Source organism: Oncorhynchus gorbuscha, linkage group LG14 (genome assembly GCF_021184085.1).
Source record: "Oncorhynchus gorbuscha isolate QuinsamMale2020 ecotype Even-year linkage group LG14, OgorEven_v1.0, whole genome shotgun sequence".
NCBI lineage: Eukaryota > Metazoa > Chordata > Actinopteri > Salmoniformes > Salmonidae > Oncorhynchus > Oncorhynchus gorbuscha.
In genome coordinates this window covers 11982821-12005756 of record NC_060186.1, presented here as the reverse complement: position 1 = coordinate 12005756, position 22936 = coordinate 11982821, and the positions used below count along the sequence as shown (strand labels likewise).

Genomic DNA, 22936 nt, shown 5'->3' with positions numbered 1-22936 from the left:
CTAATGTCCTACACTTTAGGGAACAAGCTTTGAAAGAAGACAAAGAATGCGGCGTGAGAGTATTTTCACGGACTCGAGCGCCATCTGGTGCACAATGCGTAAAAATACAACATATTTAGAGCCATTCGCGAGCTCGTCGACAGGTGGCGCTAATGGAAAATGACCATTGACAGTTCCTATCGCCTAACGGGTGGTCGTGTTGCTAAGACAAGACAGCACCCCGTAAAGGACGCTAGAAGCTAACAAACGTATTATTTCATTAGTTATAATGTTATGAATTGATATCTGCTTTGCAATCAATTTACTGGAGTATAGACGCATGAAACCGAGGTAAGAAGAGACAATGATGAATGAATGGTTCTCACAGACAGCCATGAGCATCTTTGCTCATTTGTAGCTTTCGTTGGTGATGCTGGTGTTGTTATGTGGCTCTATGATGTTTACTATCACTAGCCATTCTAGGAACACTATATAGCCTATTGACGTTGGTGGGCTATTTCAGTTGTTTTGCATAGATGACGTTATTGGCGGTAGTGCTGAGCGATTGTTTTTTGAGATCGGTTCGATTTTGGTTCATTATTAAAAAATAATCACGGTTTTCGATTTCGACTTTGGATTAAATGCAGTAATAACACAGAATAAAACAATAAATGTACTGTGATGATGGTAGTGACTGCCCATTACCGCTATCACCTATTAACCATCATATTCACATTCATGTATTTCCGTTGTTTATATTCGTTTTTTAAAATTTGATGACTATTATTTAATTCCAAGACATCATCTCATCGTTATAGAGCTGTCTGACAAAATCACAATTTTGTAGTTCTTCAAAGTAAATAAGGCATACTTTTATGACTATTGAAGACCAACTATCAATCACTTAGATCATGTATTTTCAGCTAGAGCTACCTGGCCAAGCAACAGCTGCTCTCAATAGAGGTGTCATAAAACCCATAAAACCTAGCCATCAAAAGTGACCTTGTCCTAGAGAGATTTAAACGGTTAACAAAACGTCACGCCAGGCACGGTAAGCCTACACGAAACAGACATTATTTTAAGTGTGTCTAAAATCCCCTATGGGAAAAATGAATGCTGAAAAAAATGAATGGAACCATTTCTTTGTTTGACCACTAAGGATTTATGACTCACACTGTGGTACTTTATATCCATCCCCTCCTGGTCATGCATTCTTGTATCTTCCGTAGCAGGTGTAAAAAAAGAAACGGACCTGACAGGTAGATGCGAAATGGATTATGGTCATTGTAGTTCATTACCATGCTTTATGCACTAAACTATGTAGAATATTGGCCCGTTGGAAACTACAACACCCTACTACATTGCACAGTTCAGGCTGGATCTCATTTCTCTTCAGAGAAACTGTGCAATGTGCACATTGAACTCACAGAAAAACATTTATAATTAGTTGTTTAAAAACTGAAAAGGCCTAGCCAGGTATGACCGATGTGTGCAGCGATGGTGGCAACCTGCATATTGTTTTATTCCTATATTACACAGATTAGAATAAAAAATATATAATGGACTATTCTGTATGATTTCACTTTCCCAGGTTAGGTGTATGAAGGGAGGACGTGGAGAGTGGTCCTGAAGAAAGCCCTGAGTCTGGTTAAGGAGCTGGATGCCTTCCCCAAGGTCCCAGAGAGCTACAGTGCCTTGCGAAAGTATTCGGCCCCGTTGAACTTTGCGACCTTTTGCCACATGTCAGGCTTCAAACAAAGATACAAAACTGTATTTTTTTGTGAAGAATCAACAACAAGTGGGACACAATCATGAATTGGAACGACATTTATTGGATATTTCAAACTTTTTTAACAAATCAAAAACTGAATAATTGGGCGTGCAAAATTATTCAGCCCCTTTACTTTCAGTGCAGCAAACTCTCTCCAGAAGTTCAGTGAGGATCTCTGAATGATCCAAATGTTGACCTAAATGACTAATGATGATAAATACAATCCACCTGTGTGTAATCAAGTCTCCGTATAAATGCACCTGCACTGTGATATTCTCAGAGGTCTGTTAAAAGCGCAGAGAGCATCATGAAGAACAAGGAACACACCGGCAGGTCCGAGATACTGTTGTGAAGAAGTTTAAAGCCGGATTTGGATACAAAAATATTTCCCAAGCTTTAAACATCCCAAGGAGCACTATGCAAGCGATAATATTGAAATGGAAGGAGTATCAGACCACTGCAAATCTACCAAGACCTGGCAGTCTGTTACGCACGCCTCTATGAAGAGGGAACGCAACACCCTGCTACAACTAAACTCTCAGTGAAGTGAAAAAGGTCTGGACTGTAGGTTCAAGTAAGGATGACAACAGGCTGAATGTGGTACCGCTTACAAGGACTTTATTCCTTTTACACGGTAATATGGGGAAAAGGGGCTGGACGGAACCAAAGAAAGTAAATCTCAAAGCCCCCCCCCATCTTACCTGCCTACCCACAACTTACCTAATTTAGCACCACCTGGTGCTCTAACCAAATTACAGGGGGTGGTCCGCCCAGGTCTTACCTAGTGTGCCTAGACAGCGAATATGCTACGGGTATATGTATGCCCGCGGGCCTCTTGCCTAAGCACTCCCTAGGTGCCTTCCCCTTCCCCCCTGGGAACAAATGAAACAGAATATTAAACCATTTTCACAAACAAACTAAGAAACAAAGGATCTGAGCAACAAACTCACTAAACATACCAACTCTCAACAATGAACTCCCAGCAAAATCTCTAGCAAAATATCTGCAATCTCCTCCCAGCAAAACTCTCTAGCAAATCTACTTCCAGCAAAAAATTCTCTCTCCTGAACAGAACACTGGCTTTTATATAGTTTCAGATTGAATGGGTAATTGGAGACAGCTGTCTTGACGAGGGGGCGGGGTCAGCTCTCCAATTAGCCCTGGAGTCGACCAATCAGCTGCTTGAAGGATTTCAGGAAGCCATTTCCTAAAATAAACACATGCAAACATCCAAACTACAACACATAAACTGGGGAACATAACACCGTCCCTCTAAACTTTCAGCTCATACAAGGAGAAGACTGATCAGAGATGCAGCCAAGAGGCCCATGATCACTCTGGATGAACTGCAGAGATCTACAGCTAAGGTGGGAGACTCTGTCCAAAGGACAACAATCAGTCGTATATTGCACAAATCTGGACTTTATGGAAGAGTGGCAAGAAGAAAGCCATTTCTTAAAGATATCCATAAAAAGTGTCATTTAAAGTTTGCCACAAGCCACCTGGGAGACACACCAAACATGTGTAAGGTGCTCTGGTCAGATGAAACCAAAATTGAACTTTTTGGCAACAATGCAAAATGTTATGTTTGGCGTAAAAGCAACACAGCTCATCACCCTGAACACACCATCCACACTGTCAAACATGGTGGTGGCAGCATCATAGTTTGGGCCTGCTTTTCTTCAGCAGGGACAGGGAAGATGGTTAAAATTGATGGGAAGATGGATGGAGCCAAATATAGGACCATTCTGGAAGAGAACCTGATGGAGTCTGCAAAAGACCTGAGACTGGGATGGAGATTTGTCTTCCAACAAGACAATGATCCAAAACATAAAGCAAAATCTGCAATGGAATGGTTCAAAAATAAACATATCCAGGTGTTAGAATGGCCAAGTCAAAGTCCAGACCTGAATCCAATCGAGAATCTGTGGAAAGAACTGAAAACGGCTGTTCACAAATGCTCTCCATCCAACCTCACTGAGCCCAAGCTGTTTTGCAAGGAGGAATGGGAAAAAATTCAGTCTCTCGATGTGCAAAACTGATAGACATACCCCAAGCGACTTACAGCTGTAATCACAGCAAAAGTTGGCGCTACAAAGTATTAACTTAAGGGGGCTGAATAATTTTGCACGCCCAATTTTTCAGTATTTGATTTGTTAAAAAAGTTTGAAATATCCAATAAATGTCGTTCCACTTCACGATTGTGTCCCACTTGTTGTTGATTCTTCACAAAAAAATACAGTTTTATATCTTTATGTTTGAAGCCTGAAATGTGGCAAAAGGTCACAAAGTTCAAGGGGGCCGAATACTTTTGCAAGGCACTGTATATCGAGACCACAGCCACAGGGGGGACAGGTGAGTTTTCACTCTCAATACAGCTCACATATGTCTGAATGCTGATTCAATAGCTCCAACTGTGAATGACATCGCTAATGATCTTCTCTCGCCCATCCATAGTGTCCCTGATAGCATTTACTGGCATGGCACTGCTGGCCTTCTTTGAGTTCTTTGTGTATCGGGACACCTGGATGAAGTATGAATACGAAGTGGATAAAGATTTTTCAAGGTACATAGAACTGTTGATTTTGTTTCATCATGATAAGCTCTTATATAAGACTGAACTGTGTTTTACTGCCAATACATTATCTTGTAATCTGACAATACTTTTTCTTCATTTACAGTAAATTCAGAATAAACATAGATATTACAGTTGCCATGAAATGCCAATGTAAGTATTCAACCTTATCACACATTATTTATTGAAATCATTCATGAAATGTAGGCCTTCATATTTTGGGTTAGGTTTAGATTTACTCTATAATTTTCCCCACAACCCCTGGAGCTAAAGATTGAGTTGGTGTGCTGTTTCAGATTTTATTGATTTATTTCACCTTTATTTAACCAGGTAGGCAAGTCGAGAAAACAAGTTCTCCTTTACAATTGCGACCCAGATGTGGGTGCAGACATTCTGGACCTGGCAGAGACTATGATAACATCAAATGGCATTCCGTAGAGCCTGTGAGTAGATCACAGAGCCTTCTATTACATACAAATAGACTTTGGTGATCCCAAACCCTGGGACATTTTCTTCCCTGTGTATTTTCTTCCATCTGTATAAATGTTCAGGGGATTTTTGAGCTGACTCTGCAGCAAAGGCTGTGGCACAGGTAAGCAGTTTAGAATGTAACCACTCTCAAATTCATAGACAGAGCTATGGATCCAAGGACTGACCATCCATGATATCAAAATGATCATTTTTATTTTTTTGTTGTTGAGCCTATACAGTGTTTGTTTACAAGTAAATTGTTTATAAACAAAAGAGTAAAACAAGCTTCTATTTTGGGTTAGACAGTTCTGATTGGGTTAGACAGTGAAACTAAGCTCATGAGACATTTATGTTTTATTCTTAAATAATCAATGGCTACATATCATGAATTTAAAAGTTAAAAAAATTAGGTAGTAATGGTAGATTGGCCCTTTAAGCACTTTGTTAATAGTCAGAAAATCTCACTCAATCACATTCCAAAAGAAAAAAACAGTTTTGTCGTCCTTCCTGTATGAAATTAGTAGTTAACCTGTTTCTCCCTCTCCCAACTCTCCTTAGGACCCTGTTGCTGATACAGAACAGGTTGAGGGAGGAGCTTTCTCTACAGGGGTCTTGTTCTAAAGGGAGCTCCTACGGCCTTGCCCCCAAGGTTAGTAGGCCTGCCTTGCCCCCAAGGTTAGTAGGCCTGCCTTGCCCCCAAGGTTAGTAGGCCTGCCTTGCCCCCAAGGTTAGTAGGCCTGCCTTGCCCCCAAGGTTAGTAGGCCTGCCTTGCCCCCAAGGTTAGTAGGCCTAGGGGGCATACCACGGCTAATGACTGTTCTTAGTCACGACGCAACACAGAGTGCCTGGATACAGCCCTTAGCCGTGGTGCATTGGCCATATACCACAAACCTCTGGAGTGCCTTATTGCTATTATAAATTGGTTACCAACGTAATTAGACCAGTAAATAGTAATGTTTTGTCATACCCATGGTATACAGTCTGATATACCATGGCTTTCAACTAGAGGTCGACCGATTAAGATTTGAATGCCGATGCCTATACCGATTATTGAAGGACCAGAAAAGGCCGATACCGGTTAATCGGCCGATTTAAAAATATATTTTATAATGACAATTACAACAATACTGAATGAACACTTATTTTAACTTAATATAATACATCAATAAAATCAATTTAGCCTCAAATAAATAATGAAACATGTTCAATTTGGTTTAAATAATGCAAAAACAAAGTGTTGGAGAAGAAAGTAAAAGTGCAATATGTGCCATGTAAAAAAGCTAACGTTTCAGTTCCTTGCTCAGAACATGAGAACATATGAAAGCTGGTGGTTCCTTTTAACATGAGTCTGTCACGAATATTACCGAAGGTGGTGGCGGTCGTAGTCGCTGGTCTACTAGCTGCCACCGATCCTTTGTTCTGTGTTCGTTTGGTTTTGTCTAATTGGTTTCACCTGTTCCTTGTTTGGTTGTTAGGGTGGGGTTATTTAAGTTCGTTTAGCCCGCTTCTGTTTGTGAGGGCTTGTTCATCTGTATTTGTGAGAGGTGTTAGTGTTTTGTTGGGTTTTCTCGCTGTCCTAGTATTTCACAATTAGGGTACTATTTTGTTTTATAGTTACACCTGTGTTGGGTATACTATTTTGTTCCTGTGATATTGTGGACATTAAAGCATGTTTTTTCCCTCATCCTTTGCTCTCTGCGCCTGACTCCACACCCATTCACTCATTGAGCGTTACAGAGTCTTCAATATTCCCAGGTAAGAAGTTTTAGGTTGTAGTTATTATAGTAATTATAGGACTATTTCTCTCTATACCATTTGTATTTCATATACCTTTGACTATTGGATGTTCTGATAGGCACTTTAGTATTGCCAGTGTAACAGTATAGCTTCCGTCCCTCTCCTCGCTCCTACCTGGGCTCGACCCAGGAACACAACGACAACAGCCACCCTCGACGCAGCGTTTCCCATGCAGAGCAAGGGGAACAACCACTCCAAGTCTCAGAGCGAGTGACGTTTGAAACGCTAATAGCGCGCACCCCGGTCACTAGCTAGCCATTTCACATCGGTTACACCAGCCTAATCTCGGGAGTTGATAGGCTTGAAGTCATAAACAGCTCAATGCTTGAAGCACAACGAAGAGTTGCTGGCAAAACGCACGAAAGTTTGTTTGAATGAATGCTTACGAGCCTGCTGGTGCCTACCATCGCTCAGTCAGACTGCTCTATTAAATCAGACTTAGTTATAACATAATAACACACAGAAATATGAGCCTTAGGTCATTAATATAGTCAAATCCGGAAACTATCATCTCGAAAACAAGACGTTTATTCTTTCAGTGAAATACAGAACCGTTACTTATTTTATCTAACGGGTGGCATCCATACGTCTCAATATTCCTGTTACATTGCACAACCTTCAATGTTATGTCATAATTACGTAAATTAGGCAGCCCAAACTGTTGCATATACACTGACTGAGTGCAATGAACCCAAGAGAAGTGACACAATTTCACCTGGTTAATATTGCCTGCTAACCTGGATTTATTTTAGCAAAATATGCAGGTTTATAAATATACTTCTGTGTATTGATTTTAAGAAAGGTATTGATGTTTATAGTTAGGTACACATTGGAGCAACGATACACACCGCATCGATTATATGCAACGCAGGACACGCTAGATAAACTAGTAATATCATCAACCATTTAACTAGCTAGCAACTTACCTTGGCTTCTTACTGCATTCGCGTAACAGGCAGTCTCCTCGTGGAGTGCAATGTAATCAGGTGGTTAGAGCGTTGGACTAGTTAACTGTAAAGTTGCAAGATTGAATCCCCTGAGTTGTCAAGGTAAAAATCTGTAATTCTGCCCCTGAATGAGACGGTTAACCCACCGTTCTTAGGCTATCATTACAAATAAGAATGTGTTCTTAACTGACTTGCCTTGTTAAATAAAGATTAAATAAAGGTGTAAAAAATACAGATTTCTGATTGTTATGAAAACTTGAAATCGCCCCTAATTAATTGGCCATTCCGATTAATCGGTCGACCTCCACTTTCAACCAATCAGCATTCAGGGCCTGAACAACAGGGTTATATTTAAGTGCATGTTGTATGTAAATCATTATTTATGGGTGTAATGGGGGAAAGCTATGTAATACTACCACAGACTCAGAAGTTCATTGAGTTTTTCTCATATGTTAGAAGATTCCAAGCTCCACAAATTGATGCTGCAAATGATTTATGAGTCTATATGTCTGATGGGAAAAAGGGCACTCATCCTATAGAGCACAGTATATATTTTTTTGATGAAAATGCTCCTCACGCTTCCAACCCTATTCATCATCCTCGTGGCCATGCTCATATAGCAGCTTTTGTAAGCCATGACAGTTGGTTCTCTGTCAGCCTGACCAGGAAGGGTGACACTCATTTGCATAAGTTATTTGTTTTTGACAAGGACATTAGTACTGTTCTCTGGTTGCTTACATTGCATCTGCATTTCCATGTTTCAAGTGATAGATAAGAGCAGTATCTATTCTAATGCAGTGCCAAATAACTATTTTGTCAGAATGATTCACTCCCAAATAGAGGTTTTCACTGTCCTATTTCACCTGACTGAATGTGAGCTGGGTTTCATCAATGCATTGCAGCGTACAACTTCTCCCATCGGATAGACCATGTGTCTTTCGGAGAAGAGATCCCCGGCATCATCAATCCTCTGGACGGGACAGAGAAAATCACCAGCAACCGTAAGTTACTGATCCTCCTCACTGAGACCAGGAAGTAAACACAATATGTTCTTATCAAACCTCATTCAGCTGTTACTCAATGTGTAGCTTCCAGCCTATTCTGCTCAGCATGGAGTCATGAGTTTGCAGGGAGAAAATGTAGCTATTTGTATCCATTTGAAGTGGATTCACTGCAGTCTTGCTTTCATTCACTTGCCGTTCAAAGCAGCCTAGTTTCTCCAGGGGAAAGAACTGAAGCCCCTAATTTCACCTTTTCTATGCGTATGCTGTGTAGTCCGTCACTAGATGGATGGGGTAAAGGGGCTTTGCTCTATGTCTTGTTGTTGCAGATAATGAGATGTTCCAGTATTTCATTACAGTGGTTCCCACCAAACTGCACACGTCCAAGGTGTCGGCAGACACACACCAGTTCTCTGTGACGGAGAGGGTAAGTCCTGATTTAGACACAGATCTAGTATCAGCCTGCCTTCCCCAAATCACCAGTTCTCTGTGACGGAGAGGGTAAGTCCTGATTTAGGCACAGATCTAGTATCAGCCTGCCTTCCCCAAATCACCAGTTCTCTGTGACGGAGAGGGTAAGTCCTGATTTAGGCACAGATCTAGTATCAGCCTGCCTTCCCCAAATCACCAGTTCTCTGTGACGGAGAGGGTAAGTCCTGATTTAGGCACAGATCTAGTATCAGCCTGCCTTCCCCAAATCACCAGTTCTCTGTGACGGAGAGGGTAAGTACTGATTTAGGCACAGATCTAGTATCAGCCTGCCTTCCCCAAATCACCAGTTCTCTGTGACTGAGAGGGTAAGTCCTGATTTAGGCACAGATCTAGTATCAGCCTGCCTTCCCCAAATCACCAGTTCTCTGTGACGGAGAGGGTAAGTCCTGATTTAGGCACAGATCTAGTATCAGCCTGCCTTCCCCAAATCACCAGTTCTCTGTGACGGAGAGGGTAAGTCCTGATTTAGGCACAGATCTAGTATCAGCCTGCCTTCCCCAAATCACCAGTTCTCTGTGACGGAGAGGGTAAGTCCTGATTTAGGCACAGATCTAGTATCAGCCTGCCTTCCCCAAATCACCAGTTCTCTGTGACGGAGAGGGTAAGTCCTGATTTAGGCACAGATCTAGGATCAGCCTGCCTTCCCCAAATCACCAGTTCTCTGTGACGGAGAGGGTAAGTCCTGATTTAGGCACAGATCTAGGATCAGCCTGCCTTCCCCAAATCACCAGTTCTCTGTGACGGAGAGGGTAAGTCCTGATTTAGGCACAGATCTAGTATCAGCCTGTCTTCCCCAAATCCTCATATTTAACCATCAGGGGAGAGGAATTCTATTTGATGTTGACCATGATAGAGGATGCTGCAGTGGGTTCAGATAATGGATCAGTCTCCTCATCCATCCATCCAGTCCATTCAGCTCCCTCTGCTGGCTGCCAAAAGTTACTTCAAGCTCTGCTGTATAACACCACCACCTGAGACAGTCATATATTTATCTCTTACAAACACACATATTCACATACACAAAGGCTAGATGTTAGAAAGGTGTGTGTGTGTGTATAAAGGAGAGATTAACCCCCACCCCACTCTACCTAACCACTGTCTGGTCTAGGAGCGGGTGATCAACCATGCCGCGGGCAGCCATGGTGTGTCTGGGATCTTTATGAAGTACGACACCAGCTCTCTGATGGTGACGGTCAGTGAGAAGCACATGCCCCTCTGGCAGTTCCTGGTACGACTCTATGTCATCAGGCTCTGATCAGGCCCTACACCCAAATAAGGGCACTGCGTTCATCCACCTCTGGCCTGCTCGCCTCCCTACCACTGAGGAAGTACAGCTCCCGCTCAGCCCAGTCAAAACTGTTCGCTGCTCTGGCTCCCCAATGGTGGAACAAACTCCCTCACGACGCCAGGACAGCGGAGTCAATCACCACCTTCCGGAGACACCTGAAACCCCACCTCTTTAAGGAATACCTAGGATACGATAAAGTAATCCTTCTCACCCCCCCTTAAAAGATTTAGATGCACTATTGTAAAGTGGCTGTTCCACTGGATGTCATAAGGTGAATGCACCAATTTGTAAGTCGCTCTGGATAAGAGCGTCTGCTAAATGACTTAAATGTAAATGTAATCATCCGTGGCATCTTCTCCACCACAGGTCCAGACAACACTCACTCTTACCACCCAGTGTCATGGGCAGACCTCATACTGTTCATGTCTCACAAATCATTCCACGGTTGCTTTGCCAGCCCGATACTGTGCCACGTTAGAGAAATGCACCCTGAACATCTTCATTGATCTTCTCTCTCCCACAGGCATGATCCATGGGTTTGTTGTCTTCTGTTTTGAGTCTGCTGTCGCTTCAAACTAGGCCCATGTAAACCCAGAGAGGGGAGCCCAGTCTTCTTTATTGCCACTGAAACTGTCACAAAATGATGGTAAATCCATGTACATGTACCAGGTTCCCTGTGTCTCACTGGTAGTAGTGTATTTACACTGTACCTCTGCGTGTTCTCTATTTCCAGGTGGTTCTCCCAGATGCCCATGTGAACAACCGTGCTGCTCCGCTCCTGACATGTACAGGAGTAGCCCTCTGACCTGCGTCCATATCCACAAAGCTCTCTGAGTAGGAGTGCTGAGCTTGGATCAGTTTCGCCCTTTTGGATCATAAGATAGGATTATATGGACAGATCCTAGATCAGCATTCCTACTGTGAGACGCTTTGTGGTTATGGGACCTGGAGCCTGCTGCTGATTGTGCACCTACTGTCCCTTCACCTGTGGGGGAATCCAGGAAGAGAAGTCTCCAATCACAAGTATGTGGATTACTGGGAGTTTGTTTTGAACCAAATAAGAGTAAACTGATTAGGAGCCGACAATCATAATTGTTCTATTTGTTTTGGACAGTATCCTCATGACTACCATTATAATATATTTATATCCTGTAAATATGTATTTTGCACTGGAACATGGAAAGCAGCTCCCCAGTTTTATCAGGCTTAGTGTGTAAAGGTATTGGGACGTTGTAATCTGTAAATTAGGCTGAATGAAATCTGATCCTCCTATGTTATCATTCATACCATTAACTTGCATGTCATGTTTGTTCTATTTCTATCTATTTGCAGTGTTGTTCAGTATCTGTTTCACATCTGTCAATAGATGTCCTATTACATGTGTTTTAGTGCACTTCATCACTTCATGTTGTACACTTTACATTCATTTAAATCTCTCGTTTGGTATCACACTATCTTCTGGTGATGGTGCGTGCTCTTAGCCTGTGCTTACACAAGCAGTCCATTTTGGATCTTTTATTCCACTAATTGGTCTTTTGACTAATCACATCACATCTTTTCACATCTGATTGGTCAAAAGACCAATTAGTTTAAAAAAAGATCAGAATTGGGCTGGCTGTATAAATGCAGCCATGGAAGTAGGCTAAATCTATTTTCTACATGAGGCAGCAGTGTATGAAGCAGAATGATTAGCACACTGACCAATTTGTCTTTTGGTTTATTCATGTTTTGCCAAACAAACTTTAAGTGTTTTCAGAGCAGGAATAGAGGGTCATTTGCCAATGACATTTCAAACAAAATAAAGTCGTAAGTGTTGCAGTTCACAGAACACTGCCCAGTTAGCCTGATCTACCCACAGTGCTCTGCTTCCACTATGTATCATAACAAAGACACTGCTTTGTTATCAACATGACAGATGCCAAGATCCATAAAAAGCAGGACATTTTGTTCAACTTCATTGTAGAGGAAAAGCCATTTTCTGTGTTGGGCATGCATTTGGTTCATAGTCCCTTACTGAATTTAGGAAAAGACGGTCACTATTGTTGCACAGCATTACTGGCTCACATAGAAATATGTTTTTCCAGAGGGAGGATTTGAGGTACATTAAGTCAAGACTTCTACCATTGATACTGTATATAGATGTATCATCTCGTTAAATGGACTGCTGCTGTCTGCCACAAGTAACACTTCAGATCTAGTCTGGGGATCTGTGGTAGTCAGACTCCTGCAGAATCAACCCTAAAAAATACCACTCGTTTAAGTCGTCTAGAAAAATAACAACTATTTACACATCTTCTAAACTTGTTTATATATGATACTGTCACCATCTACAGTGCATTCGGAAAGTATTCAGACCCCTTGACTTTTTCCACACTTTGTTACATTACAGCCTTGTTCTTAAATTGATTAAACTACACTCAATACCCCATAATGACAAAGCAAAAATAGGTCTTTATAAATTTGAGCAAATTTATAAAAACTGAAGTATCACATTTACATAAATATTCAGAGCCTTTACTTAGTACTTTGTTGAAGCACCTTTGGCAACGATTACAACCTCGAGTCTTCTTGGGTATGACGCTACAAGCCTGGCACACCTGTATTTGTGAAGATTCTTCTCTGCAGATCCTATCAAGCTCTGTCAGGTTGGCTGGGGAGCGTTGCTGCACAGCTATTTTCAGGTCTCTCCAGAGATGTTTGATCGGGTTCAAGTCCGGGCTCTGGCTGGGCCACGGACATTTCAGGGACTTGTCCCGAAGCCACTCCTGCATTGTCTGTGTGCTTAGGGTCGTTGTCCTGTTGGAAGGTGAACCTTGGCCCCAGTCTGATGTTCTGAGCGCTCTGGAGCAGGTTTTTCATAAAGGATCTCTGTACTTCTCCATTCCTCTTTCCTTCTATCCTTACTATTTTCTCAGTCCCTGCCACTAAAAAACATCCCCACAGCATAATGCTGCCACCACCATGCTTCACCGTAGGGATAGTGCCAAGTTTCCTCCAGACGTGACGATTACTGGGCAGCCAGCTCTAGGAAGAGTTTTGGTGGTTCCAAACTTCTTCCATTTAAGAAGTATGGAGGCCACTGTGTTCTTGGGGACCTTCAATGCTCGGGGACCTTCAATTGGTACCCTTCTCCAGATCTGTGCCTCAACACAATCCCTCCGTCTCAGAGCTCTACGGACAATTCCTTCGACCTCATGGCTTGGTTTTTGCTCTGACATGCACTGTCAACTGTGGGACCTTAGCCAGTTGTATGCCTTTCCAAATCATGTCCAATCAATTGAATTTTCCGCAGGTGGACTCCAAGTTGAAGAAACAGCTCAAGGATGATCAATGGAAACAGGATGCACCTGAGCTCAATTGAGTCTCATAGCAAATGTCTGAATACTTATGTAAATAGGGTATTTCTGTTTTTTATTTAATACATTTTCAAAAATGTCTAAACCTCGCTTTGGTATTGTGTGTAGATAGAGGAAAAACATTTATTTAACCAATTTTAGAACAAGGCTGTAATTTAACAAAATTTGGAAAAAGTCAAGGGGTCTGAATACTTTCCGAATGCGCCGTACCACTTAAGACAAGCCTTAGTTTGACGCAATTATTTATAAAGATGAAAAAATAGTAAACTTAGTTTCAATGTAAACTGCTGTACAAAACAGGCAAAAAGTGGACAAACAGTAAAACAAAAAATGTGTCTTATGCGTTGTGTCAATCATACCGATGTCAATATTCAGTAGTCGTCAACCAGGTCAGATGTTAGTACTACAGGAGCAGTCTTCAGTGGTCAAGATTTAGGGCTCCATTCAATCCACATCACAGAAGTTCAGCTTTACAGCATGATTGAAACAAGGGGAATGTTCCTGCTTTTGCAGACTGCATTCACGGTAAAAGCTGCATGTGTTGGCTCAATTGGAAAGGACCTTTTCAATTTATATCACAGAGTCTGTAGCGCTTCAACTTCACAGATTGAATAGAGCCCTTAATGTGATCAACACTGAAGTTACTCGCGGATATCCTTAGCTGGCCTCGCTACAGAGTACAGGTTCCCAAATATTCTGTCAGTACAAACCAATATAAGGTAAAAACACATCGCCCATGGAAGAAGAGAGGCCATGGATATCTCAGGATTCACACATTAAGAGTCAATGTACAGAAATTGTCTTTCAGTGGATGCCTGACATACAGTATTTTAAGTATGCAAAAAAAAAATCCTCTATTCCAAGACATTGTATCTGGGTTGGGGAGGACGTAAACTATGAGCAAAAACGTGGGGAGAGTATACAATGGGTTTGTTGCATATGTAATCTGTCGCTTTAAGAAAAGCCATAGTTAGAAAAGAAATAACTTACATAGGGGTTTTACTGTATGACATACAACTGGGTCAGAAGGAACAGTGTCTGGTTGGATGCTGCTGGAGGTCTGAGGGGTGAGGTCTGGTTGAGGAGTGGGGTTGGATGCTGCTGGAGGTCTGAGGGGTGAGGTCTGGTTGAGGAGTGGGGTTGTGTGCTGCTGGAGGTCTGGTTGAGGAGTGGGGCTGTGTGCTGCTACTGGTCTGAGGGGTGGGGTCTGGTTGAGGAGTGGGGTTGTGTGCTGCTGGAGGTCTGGTTGAGGAGTGGGGTTGTGTGCTGCTGGAGGTCTGGTTGAGGAGTGGGGTTGTGTGCCGCTGCTGGTCTGAGGGGTGGGGTCTGGTTGAGGAGTGGGGCTGTGTGCTGCTGGAGGTCTGGTTGAGGAGTGGGGCTGTGTGCTGCTACTGGTCTGAGGGGTGGGGTCTGGTTGAGGAGTGGGGTTGTGTGCTGCTGGAGGTCTGGTTGAGGAGCTGGAGGTCTGGTGAGGAGTGCTGCTGGAGGTCTGGTTGAGGAGTGGGGTTGTGTGCTGCTGGAGGTCTGGTTGAGGAGTGGGGTTGTGTGCTGCTGGAGGTCTGGTTGAGGAGTGGGGTTGTGTGCTGCTGGAGGTCTGTGTGCTGAGGTCTGAGGGGTGGGGTCTGGTTGAGGAGTGGGGTTGTGTGCTGCTGGAGGTCTGGTTGAGGAGTGGGGTTGTGTGCTGCTGGAGGTCTGGTTGAGGAGTGGGGTTGTGTGCTGGTGGTCTGAGGAGTGGGGTTGTGTGCTGCTGGAGGTCTGGTTGAGGAGTGGGGCTGTGTGCTGCTGACTGGTCTGAGGGGGGGTGGGGTCTGGTTGAGGAGTGGGGTTGTGAGGAGTGGGGTGCTGCTGGAGGTCTGGTTGAGGAGTGGGGTTGTGTGCTGCTGGAGGTCTGGTTGAGGAGTGGGGCTGGAGGTCTGGTTGAGGAGTGGGGCTGTGTGCTGCTGGTCTGAGGGGTGGGGTCTGGTTGAGGAGTGGGGCTGTGTGCTGCTGGAGGTCTGGTTGAGGAGTGGGGCTGTGTGCTGCTACTGGTCTGAGGGGTGGGGTCTGGTTGAGGAGTGGGGTTGTGTGCTGCTGGAGGTCTGGTTGAGGAGTGGGGTTGTGTGCTGCTGGAGGTCTGGTTGAGGAGTGGGGTTGTGTGCTGCTGGAGGTCTGGTTGAGGAGTGGGGTTGTGTGCTGCTGGAGGTCTGGTTGAGGAGTGGGGTTGTGTGCTGCTGGAGGTCTGGTTGAGGAGTGGGGTCTGGTTGTGCTGCTGGAGGTCTGGTTGAGGAGTGGGGTTGTGTGCTGCTGGAGGTCTGGAGGAGTGGGGTTGAGGGAGGTCTGGTTGAGGAGTGGGGTTGTGTGCTGCTGGAGGTCTGGTTGAGGAGTGGGGTTGTGTGCTGCTGGAGGTCTGGTCTGAGGGGGGGCTGTGTGCTGCTCTGGTTGAGGAGTGGGGTTGTGTGCTGCTGGAGGTCTGGTTGAGGAGTGGGGTTGTGTGCTGCTGGAGGTCTGGTTGAGGAGTGGGGTTGTGTGCTGGTTGCTGCTGGTCTGAGGGTGGGGTTGGGGTCTGGTTGAGGAGTGGGGCTGTCTGGTGAGGAGTGCTGGAGGTCTGGTTGAGGAGTGGGGCTGTGGTGCTGCTTGAGGAGTGGGGTGGTCTGAGGGGTGGGGTCTGTGCTGCTGAGGAGTGGGGTTGTGTGCTGCTGGAGGTCTGGTTGAGGAGTGGGGTTGTGTGCTGCTGGAGGTCTGGTTGAGGAGTGGGGTTGTGTGCTGCTGGAGGTCTGGTTGAGGAGTGGGGTTGTGTGCTGCTGGAGGTCTGGTTGAGGAGTGGGGTTGTGTGCTGCTGGGTTGAGGTCTGGTTGAGGAGTGGGGTTGTGTGCTGCTGGAGGTCTGGTTGAGGAGTGGGGTTGTGTGCTGCTGGAGGTCTGGTTGAGGAGTGGGGTTGGTTGTGTGCTGGAGGTCTGGAGGTCTGGCTGCTGAGGAGGTCTGGTTGAGGAGTGGGGTTGTGTGCCGCTGCTGGTCTGAGGGGTGGGGTTGTGTGCTGCTGGAGGTCTGGTTGAGGAGTGGGGTTGTGTGCTGCTGAGGTCTGGTTGAGGAGTGGGGTTGCTGCTGGAGGTCTGCTACTGGTCTGAGGGGTGGGGTCTGGTTGAGGAGTGGGGTTGTGGTTGGATGCTGCTGGAGGTCTGAGGGCTGAGGTCTGGTTGAGGAGTGGGGTTGGATGCTGCTGGAGGTCTGAGGGGGGTGAGGTCTGGTTGAGGAGTGTGTGCTGGGAGGTCTGGATGCTGCTGGAGGTCTGAGGGTGGGGTGAGGTCTGGAGGTCTGAGGAGTGGGGTTGTGTGCTGCTGGAGGTCTGAGGGGTGAGGTCTGGTTGAGGAGTGGGGTTGGATGCTGCTGGAGGTCTGAGAGGTGAGGTCTGGTTGAGGAGTGGGGTTGGATGTTGCTGGAGGTATGAGGTCTGGTTGAGGAGTGGGGTTGTGTGCTGCTGGAGGTCTGAGGGGTGGGGTCTGGTTGAGGAGTGGGGTTGTGTGCTGCTGGAGGTCTGGTTGAGGAGTGGGGTTGTGTGCTGGAGGTCTGAGGGGTGAGGTCTGGTTGAGGAGTGGGGTTGGATGCTGCTGGTCTGAGGGGTGGGGTCTGGTTGAGGAGTGGGGCTGTGTGCTGCTGGAGGTCTGGTTGAGGAGTGGGGCTGTGTGCTGCTACTGGTCTGAGGGGTGGGGTCTGGTTGAGGAGTGGGGTGTGTGCTGCTGGTGAGAGGTCTGGTTGAGGAGTGGGGTTGTGAGGAGTGGGGTGTGTGCTGCTGGAGGTCTGGTTGAGGAGTGGGGTTGTGTGCTGCTGGAGGTCTGGTTGAGGAGTGGGGTGCTGGAGGTCTGGTTGAGGAGTGGGGTTGTGTGCTGCTGGAGGTCTGGTTGAGGAGTGGGGTTGTGTGCTGCTGGAGGTCTGGTTGAGGAGTGGGGTTGTGTGCTGCTGGAGGTCTGGTTGAGGAGTGGGGTTGTGTGCTGCTGGAGGTCTGGTTGAGGAGTGGGGTTGTGTGCTGCTGGAGGTCTGGTTGAGGAGTGGGGTTGTGTGCCGCTGCTGGTCTGAGGGGTGGGGTTGTGTGCTGCTGGAGGTCTGGTTGAGGAGTGGGGTTGTGTGCCGCTGGAGGTCTGGTTGAGGAGTGGGGTTGTGTGCTGCTACTGGTCTGAGGGGTGGGGTCTGGTTGAGGAGTGTGGTTGGATGCTGCTGGAGGTCTGAGGGGTGAGGTCTGGTTGAGGAGTGGGGTTGGATGCTGCTGGAGGTCTGAGGGGTGAGGTCTGGTTGAGGAGTGCGGTTGGATGCTGCTGGAGGTCTGAGGGGTGAGGTCTGGTTGAGGAGTGGGGTTGTGTGCTGCTGGAGGTCTGAGGGGTGAGGTCTGGTTGAGGAGTGGGGTTGGATGCTGCTGGAGGTCTGAGAGGTGAGGTCTGGTTGAGGAGTGGGGTTGGATGTTGCTGGAGGTATGAGGTCTGGTTGAGGAGTGGGGTTGTGTGCTGCTGGAGGTCTGAGGGGTGGGGTCTGGTTGAGGAGTGGGGTTGTGTGCTGCTGGAGGTCTGGTTGAGGAGTGGGGCTGTGTGCCGCTGCTGGTCTGAGTGGTGGGGTCTGGTTGAGGAGTGGGGTTGGATGCTGCTGGAGGTCTGAGGGGTGAGGTCTGGTTGAGGAGTGGGGTTGTGTGCTGCTGGAGGTCTGGTTGAGGAGTGGGGTTGTGTGCTGCTGGAGGTCTGGTTGAGGAGTGGGGCTGTGTGCTGCTGGAGGTCTGGTTGAGGAGTGGGGCTGTGTGCTGCTGGAGGTCTGAGGGGTCTGGTTGGGTGCTGCTGGAGGTCTGGTTGGGTGCTGCTGGAGGTCTGAGGGGTCTGGTTGGGTGCTGCTGGACGTCTGAGGGGTCTGGTTGGGTGCTGCTGGAGGTCTGAGGGGTCTGGTTGGGTGCTGCTGGAGGTCTGAGGGGTCTGGTTGGGTGCTGCTGGAGGTCTGAGGGATCTGGTTGGGTGCTGCTGGAGGTCTGAGGGGTCTGGTTGGGTGCTGCTGGAGGTCTGAGGGGTCTGGTTGGGTGCTGCTGGAGGTCTGAGGCGTCTGGTTGGGTGCTGCTGGAGGTCTGAGGGGTCTGGTTGGGTGCTGCTGGAGGTATGAGGGGTCTGGTTGGGTGCTGCTGGAGGTCTGAGGGGTCTGGTTGGGTGCTGCTGGAGGTCTGGTTGAGGAGTGGGGTTGTGTGCTGCTGGAGGTCTGAGGGGTGTGGTCTGGTTGAGGAGTGGGGTTGGGTGCTGCTGGAGGTCTGAGGGGTGAGGTCTGGTTGAGGAGGCGAGCAGGGCGTTCAGCTGGTCAACGGTCAGTTGGTGAGTGTGCTGGAGGCCCTGAAGTAGGAGAGGAACTTGAAGCAGAGGCTGACCACAAAGTACCAGATGTTCCTAGCCATCTGGGAGCGGGCGATGAACACCCTCCAGATGAAGACCAGCAGTAGAGTGTTGAATGTGTAGCGGATGTTCCTCAGCCTGAGGGAGGGAGTTGGAAGTACACACTCATTTACATCCTTCAAAATAAGACAGGAGCAAACACAGTCAGCCCTGTAAGTAGTCTACTCACTTCCTGAGGTGTTGCCTGGCTGCAGGGATGTCGGACATGTCTTCATTCAGAACATACTTCTTTGTGCCGATGCAGTAGTTCTCTATGTATTCTGGCCAGTTCAGCTGACGCACGTCAAAGTTGAATGTCTGGGAGAGAGTGTGCAGTAAGACATGGCTATTATGGTCACATTCTGTCAATTATGAAAACCTTTGGGATATCTATAATTTAACCTTCTGAAATTGAATGATTTAAGTATTTTATTTTACCTTTATTTAACTAGGCAAGTCAGTTAAGAACAAATTCTTTTTTTCAATGACGGCCAAGGAACAGTGGGTTAACTGCCTTGTTCAGGGGCAGAACAACAGATTTTTACCTTGTCAGCTCGGGGATTTGATCTTGCAACCTTTCAGTTCCTAGTCCAACGCTCTAACCACTAGGCTATGCTTTCTTATTAGTGACCAGTTGTCTTGAAATCAATAAAGCTGTTTGTTTGAGCTGAAATGATGGCTTGGTGGCATTACTAGGTGAAATGCATACCATATTGACTATATACATCAACATGCAGAGATAGTGTGTGCATAGAGGATGGATGCTGAGTCTACTGTACCTTCCTGTCCTCAGGGCTGAGGTGGCTCATCAGCATGTTCATGTTCTCCGAGTTCCACTCCCAGTCCTGACTGCTGAAGTACTCTAGCAGGCCGATGGCCTTGTGTAGCCGGTTGAAGATATGCATCATCCTACACAGAGAGAGAGGAATGGAGGATCTCAGTCCAAATGTACTGGATGCATATTGTACACAATTGTAATGTTTGTTTCACTGAAGACTTCATTAAAGATCACGTGTATGCAGCAAACACTGATTTCTTTATGATTACAGACCGTTTGATCTATTTTGTACATCACAATGTGTTGATTGGGTTGAAAACAAGTAGGTAGTTCAATTTTCATAGACCGAACAATGGTCTAGTGATAATGCTGACTGTCAGGACATTAGTAATCTTACTGGGGCTTCTGTCCAGACAGTCTCAGGTAGAAGTCGTAGATGAGGGCAGGGAACTTGTGGCTGACCAGGATCCAATACTGGTTCATCAGGTAGTTGGAGGTGATGTTGGCGTTGGGCCTTCTGAAAGCCTGATCCAGAGGGTTCCTCTTGAAGCTGGACATCACATGGTGCTCTGAGAGAGAATACAAAGGAGTTAAAAAAAAGTGAAGGAATCTTTGGCTTGGAGCTGACATCCCCATCTTACAGCTCTATTCTGTTGTGGCATTTTAAGGGGTGTAACGTTACGGAGGTACCTCTCACATTTTCCTCAGCCACTATATTAGATAATTGGGATGTATCCAAGGGTGTGGTTTTCTGTTGCACTAATGACTTCATTCACAGCAGCTGCACACCTTCCCCACCTGGCTGCAATCAAGGCAGCTCAGACCAAGGTAAAACTGCTGGGGGAACTGCTAGTGAAAGAACCAGTGGGTGATACTGGTGTGAATTTGTTCTTCGTGACCCACCAGCCTCTATAAAGAAGTGAACAGCCTTACGAGGGTAGCTCTCTCCTGTGTAGAAGACTATCTGGGGTAAGCCCGAGGGTAGCTCTCTCCTGTGTAGAAGACTATCTGGGGTAAGCCCGAGGGTAGCTCTCTCCTGTGTAGAAGATTATCTGGGGTAAGCCCAGGGTAGCTCTCCTGTTGAGCTGTAGTTTTGTCATTTTGAAGCTTTCCCATTTAATTTATTCCCCATAACTGTTTTAGTCCTTTTGTTTTCAAATTTATCTCATCACTTTTGAGAGCCAAGTGGAGGAAGAAGCATACGCACAGACTGAAGTGGTGGAAAATGAGGCAGAGGTCCAAGTAGACTGGGCCCATCCCCTACAGCTGTGATACCCCTCCCTCCAAAACCACTGTGGTGATTGAAGCCTGCGGCCCATGATGTGCAAAGAGCTGAACCAAAGTTGTCTGATGCCAACCTCATTGGAGTAAAGGACAGATCCTGGCTACCCAGCCCTCTACTATGCTAAATGGGCTAGCCAGCAACGACTACTGGAGAATGGCGAGGAAGACATCTCATACTAAATGGAGTGTTTTGGATTTACGTACAGTATAATACAAAATGCTCCGAGACCACATGCCACACTACATATGACCCTTGGAGGAATCAAAGCCACACCCCTGATGTTGCACCGTGCTCCAGCACACTTCTGTGGATCAACTCTGTCATTAATTGTATATTTTTTTATTAACTCTAAGTAGAACAATAGGATTCTATCTGATCGTGATTTGTTGGTTATGTGCCATTTAAAGGGAGAACATGCTGTGTTTACCGTGAACACTGCCTTTACAGGGTGTATAGCTGACAAAGGGCGACGTTATTGAATCCCGGCCAGAGGGACTATTCTCCAGCCCCACTAACAAGAGTTGAAAGATGGTTTTGGTGTTGAGGGTGAGTGTTCCCTGACGAGGGAAAGGTAACACAAATATACATTTTTTTGTAAAATGGGATCCGCAAGATTAGAACCTGTGACCTTCTGGTCCCTACCCAGCAGCACCCTTGTTTTTTCAAGTATTTAATGCTGTTCAGTCAAAGTAAACAAAGTAGATTAGAAATGTAATTTGTTAAAATGTTTGGTAAGGAAAACAAGTCACAGCCAGGATTCGAACTGGCAACGCCCTCCACCCACCTCCAACCTACCTTCCTGAAAGCATTTATTTTATGACTCATCTGTAAACTCCACACACTGACATGTTAGGGGATCAATTCGTGGTGCCGTTAAATGGTACATTGTCTAGTGCCCTGTTCTATAACAAGCCTTGGATTGAATCCCAGCCTGATTGAGAAACTCCTGAGCACTATTCCAGGGCTCCTTCTTTGATTCCTTGGGAGATTCTCTATTGCACAAAATTCCGGCCTTTCCTCGACGCCTCTGTCCTCCTCTCAGTGATAAGTGGTCATGGAGAGTGTCAATTCGTTAGTAAGCTGTCAGAGGAGTGTCATCCACTCCTCGATAGCCTCCTCCTCGCCAAGGATAATCATGTGCTTCCTCATGGCTGCTAGCGCCGAAGTGTTTTCAAATTTTCCACACCCCCTTTGAATCGGCTGTTTTCTCAAAGGAGACAACCATGCACACATTTAAAACGATACTCTGCTTATCCTTTTATCTATATAATGTATTGCACAAGTAGCTATTAGTTTTTATCACTTTGTATTTTGTGATTCCTCCTCTGTAAACATCATTTGCCTGATGACGAGCGAGTGAATTACCGTCACATTTCCCTCCACGTTCCCTCTCCTTACTGCCGCTCCTCAATTCTATTGACCTTTTTCAAAAATGGGGTGAGAAGCGGACAGAAGGCGACCAAAACCAATTAGGATACCAGAATGTTGATAACATATCCAGCCAGCAAACCTCAAACTTCCCTAAACAGCCCCATGGGTCCCCTAGACCCAGTTTGATTAGCTTAATTCTTAGTTCTTATGTGGTCTGGTAGATTAGTGCCCGCTATCCCAGGTTTATAACAGCAAGGCAGAGTGATGAGCCCTAATCCCTCTGCCAGCCATCTGATGGCAATTTCCCAGAGTGAAAGGAGCAGATTCACTAATCTGAGAGCATGGGGACCCTGGCTGTCGCCCGCTACCACGCTAATCTGAGCCTGACAGATACCCGGCCCGCATGGACCTTTTCCTCTGTGGTCCACTGGGATGTACGGTAGATGATGTGCCGGGAGG

General features: G+C 46.1%; 1 protein-coding gene and 1 pseudogene across 1 annotated transcript in view; one reads left to right on the top strand and one right to left on the bottom strand.

Annotated features, from left to right (window-relative positions):
* Window positions 1–159: 159 nt before the first annotated feature.
* LOC123995880 lies at window positions 160–10288 on the top strand (annotated as a pseudogene).
* Window positions 10289–18846: 8558 nt separating this feature from the next.
* The window catches only part of LOC123994440 (fatty acyl-CoA reductase 1-like), a 74135-nt gene continuing 70045 nt past the window's right edge, over window positions 18847–22936 (bottom strand). Inside the window, exons 9-12 of the mRNA XM_046297021.1 lie at window positions 20219–20390; window positions 19823–19952; window positions 19234–19361; window positions 18847–19142 (exon numbers count right to left, since the gene is read on the bottom strand). Of these exons, the coding sequence (XP_046152977.1) occupies window positions 18980–19142; window positions 19234–19361; window positions 19823–19952; window positions 20219–20390 (593 nt within the window). The 3' untranslated portion in view covers window positions 18847–18979. The remainder of the gene's footprint in view (window positions 19143–19233; window positions 19362–19822; window positions 19953–20218; window positions 20391–22936) is intronic.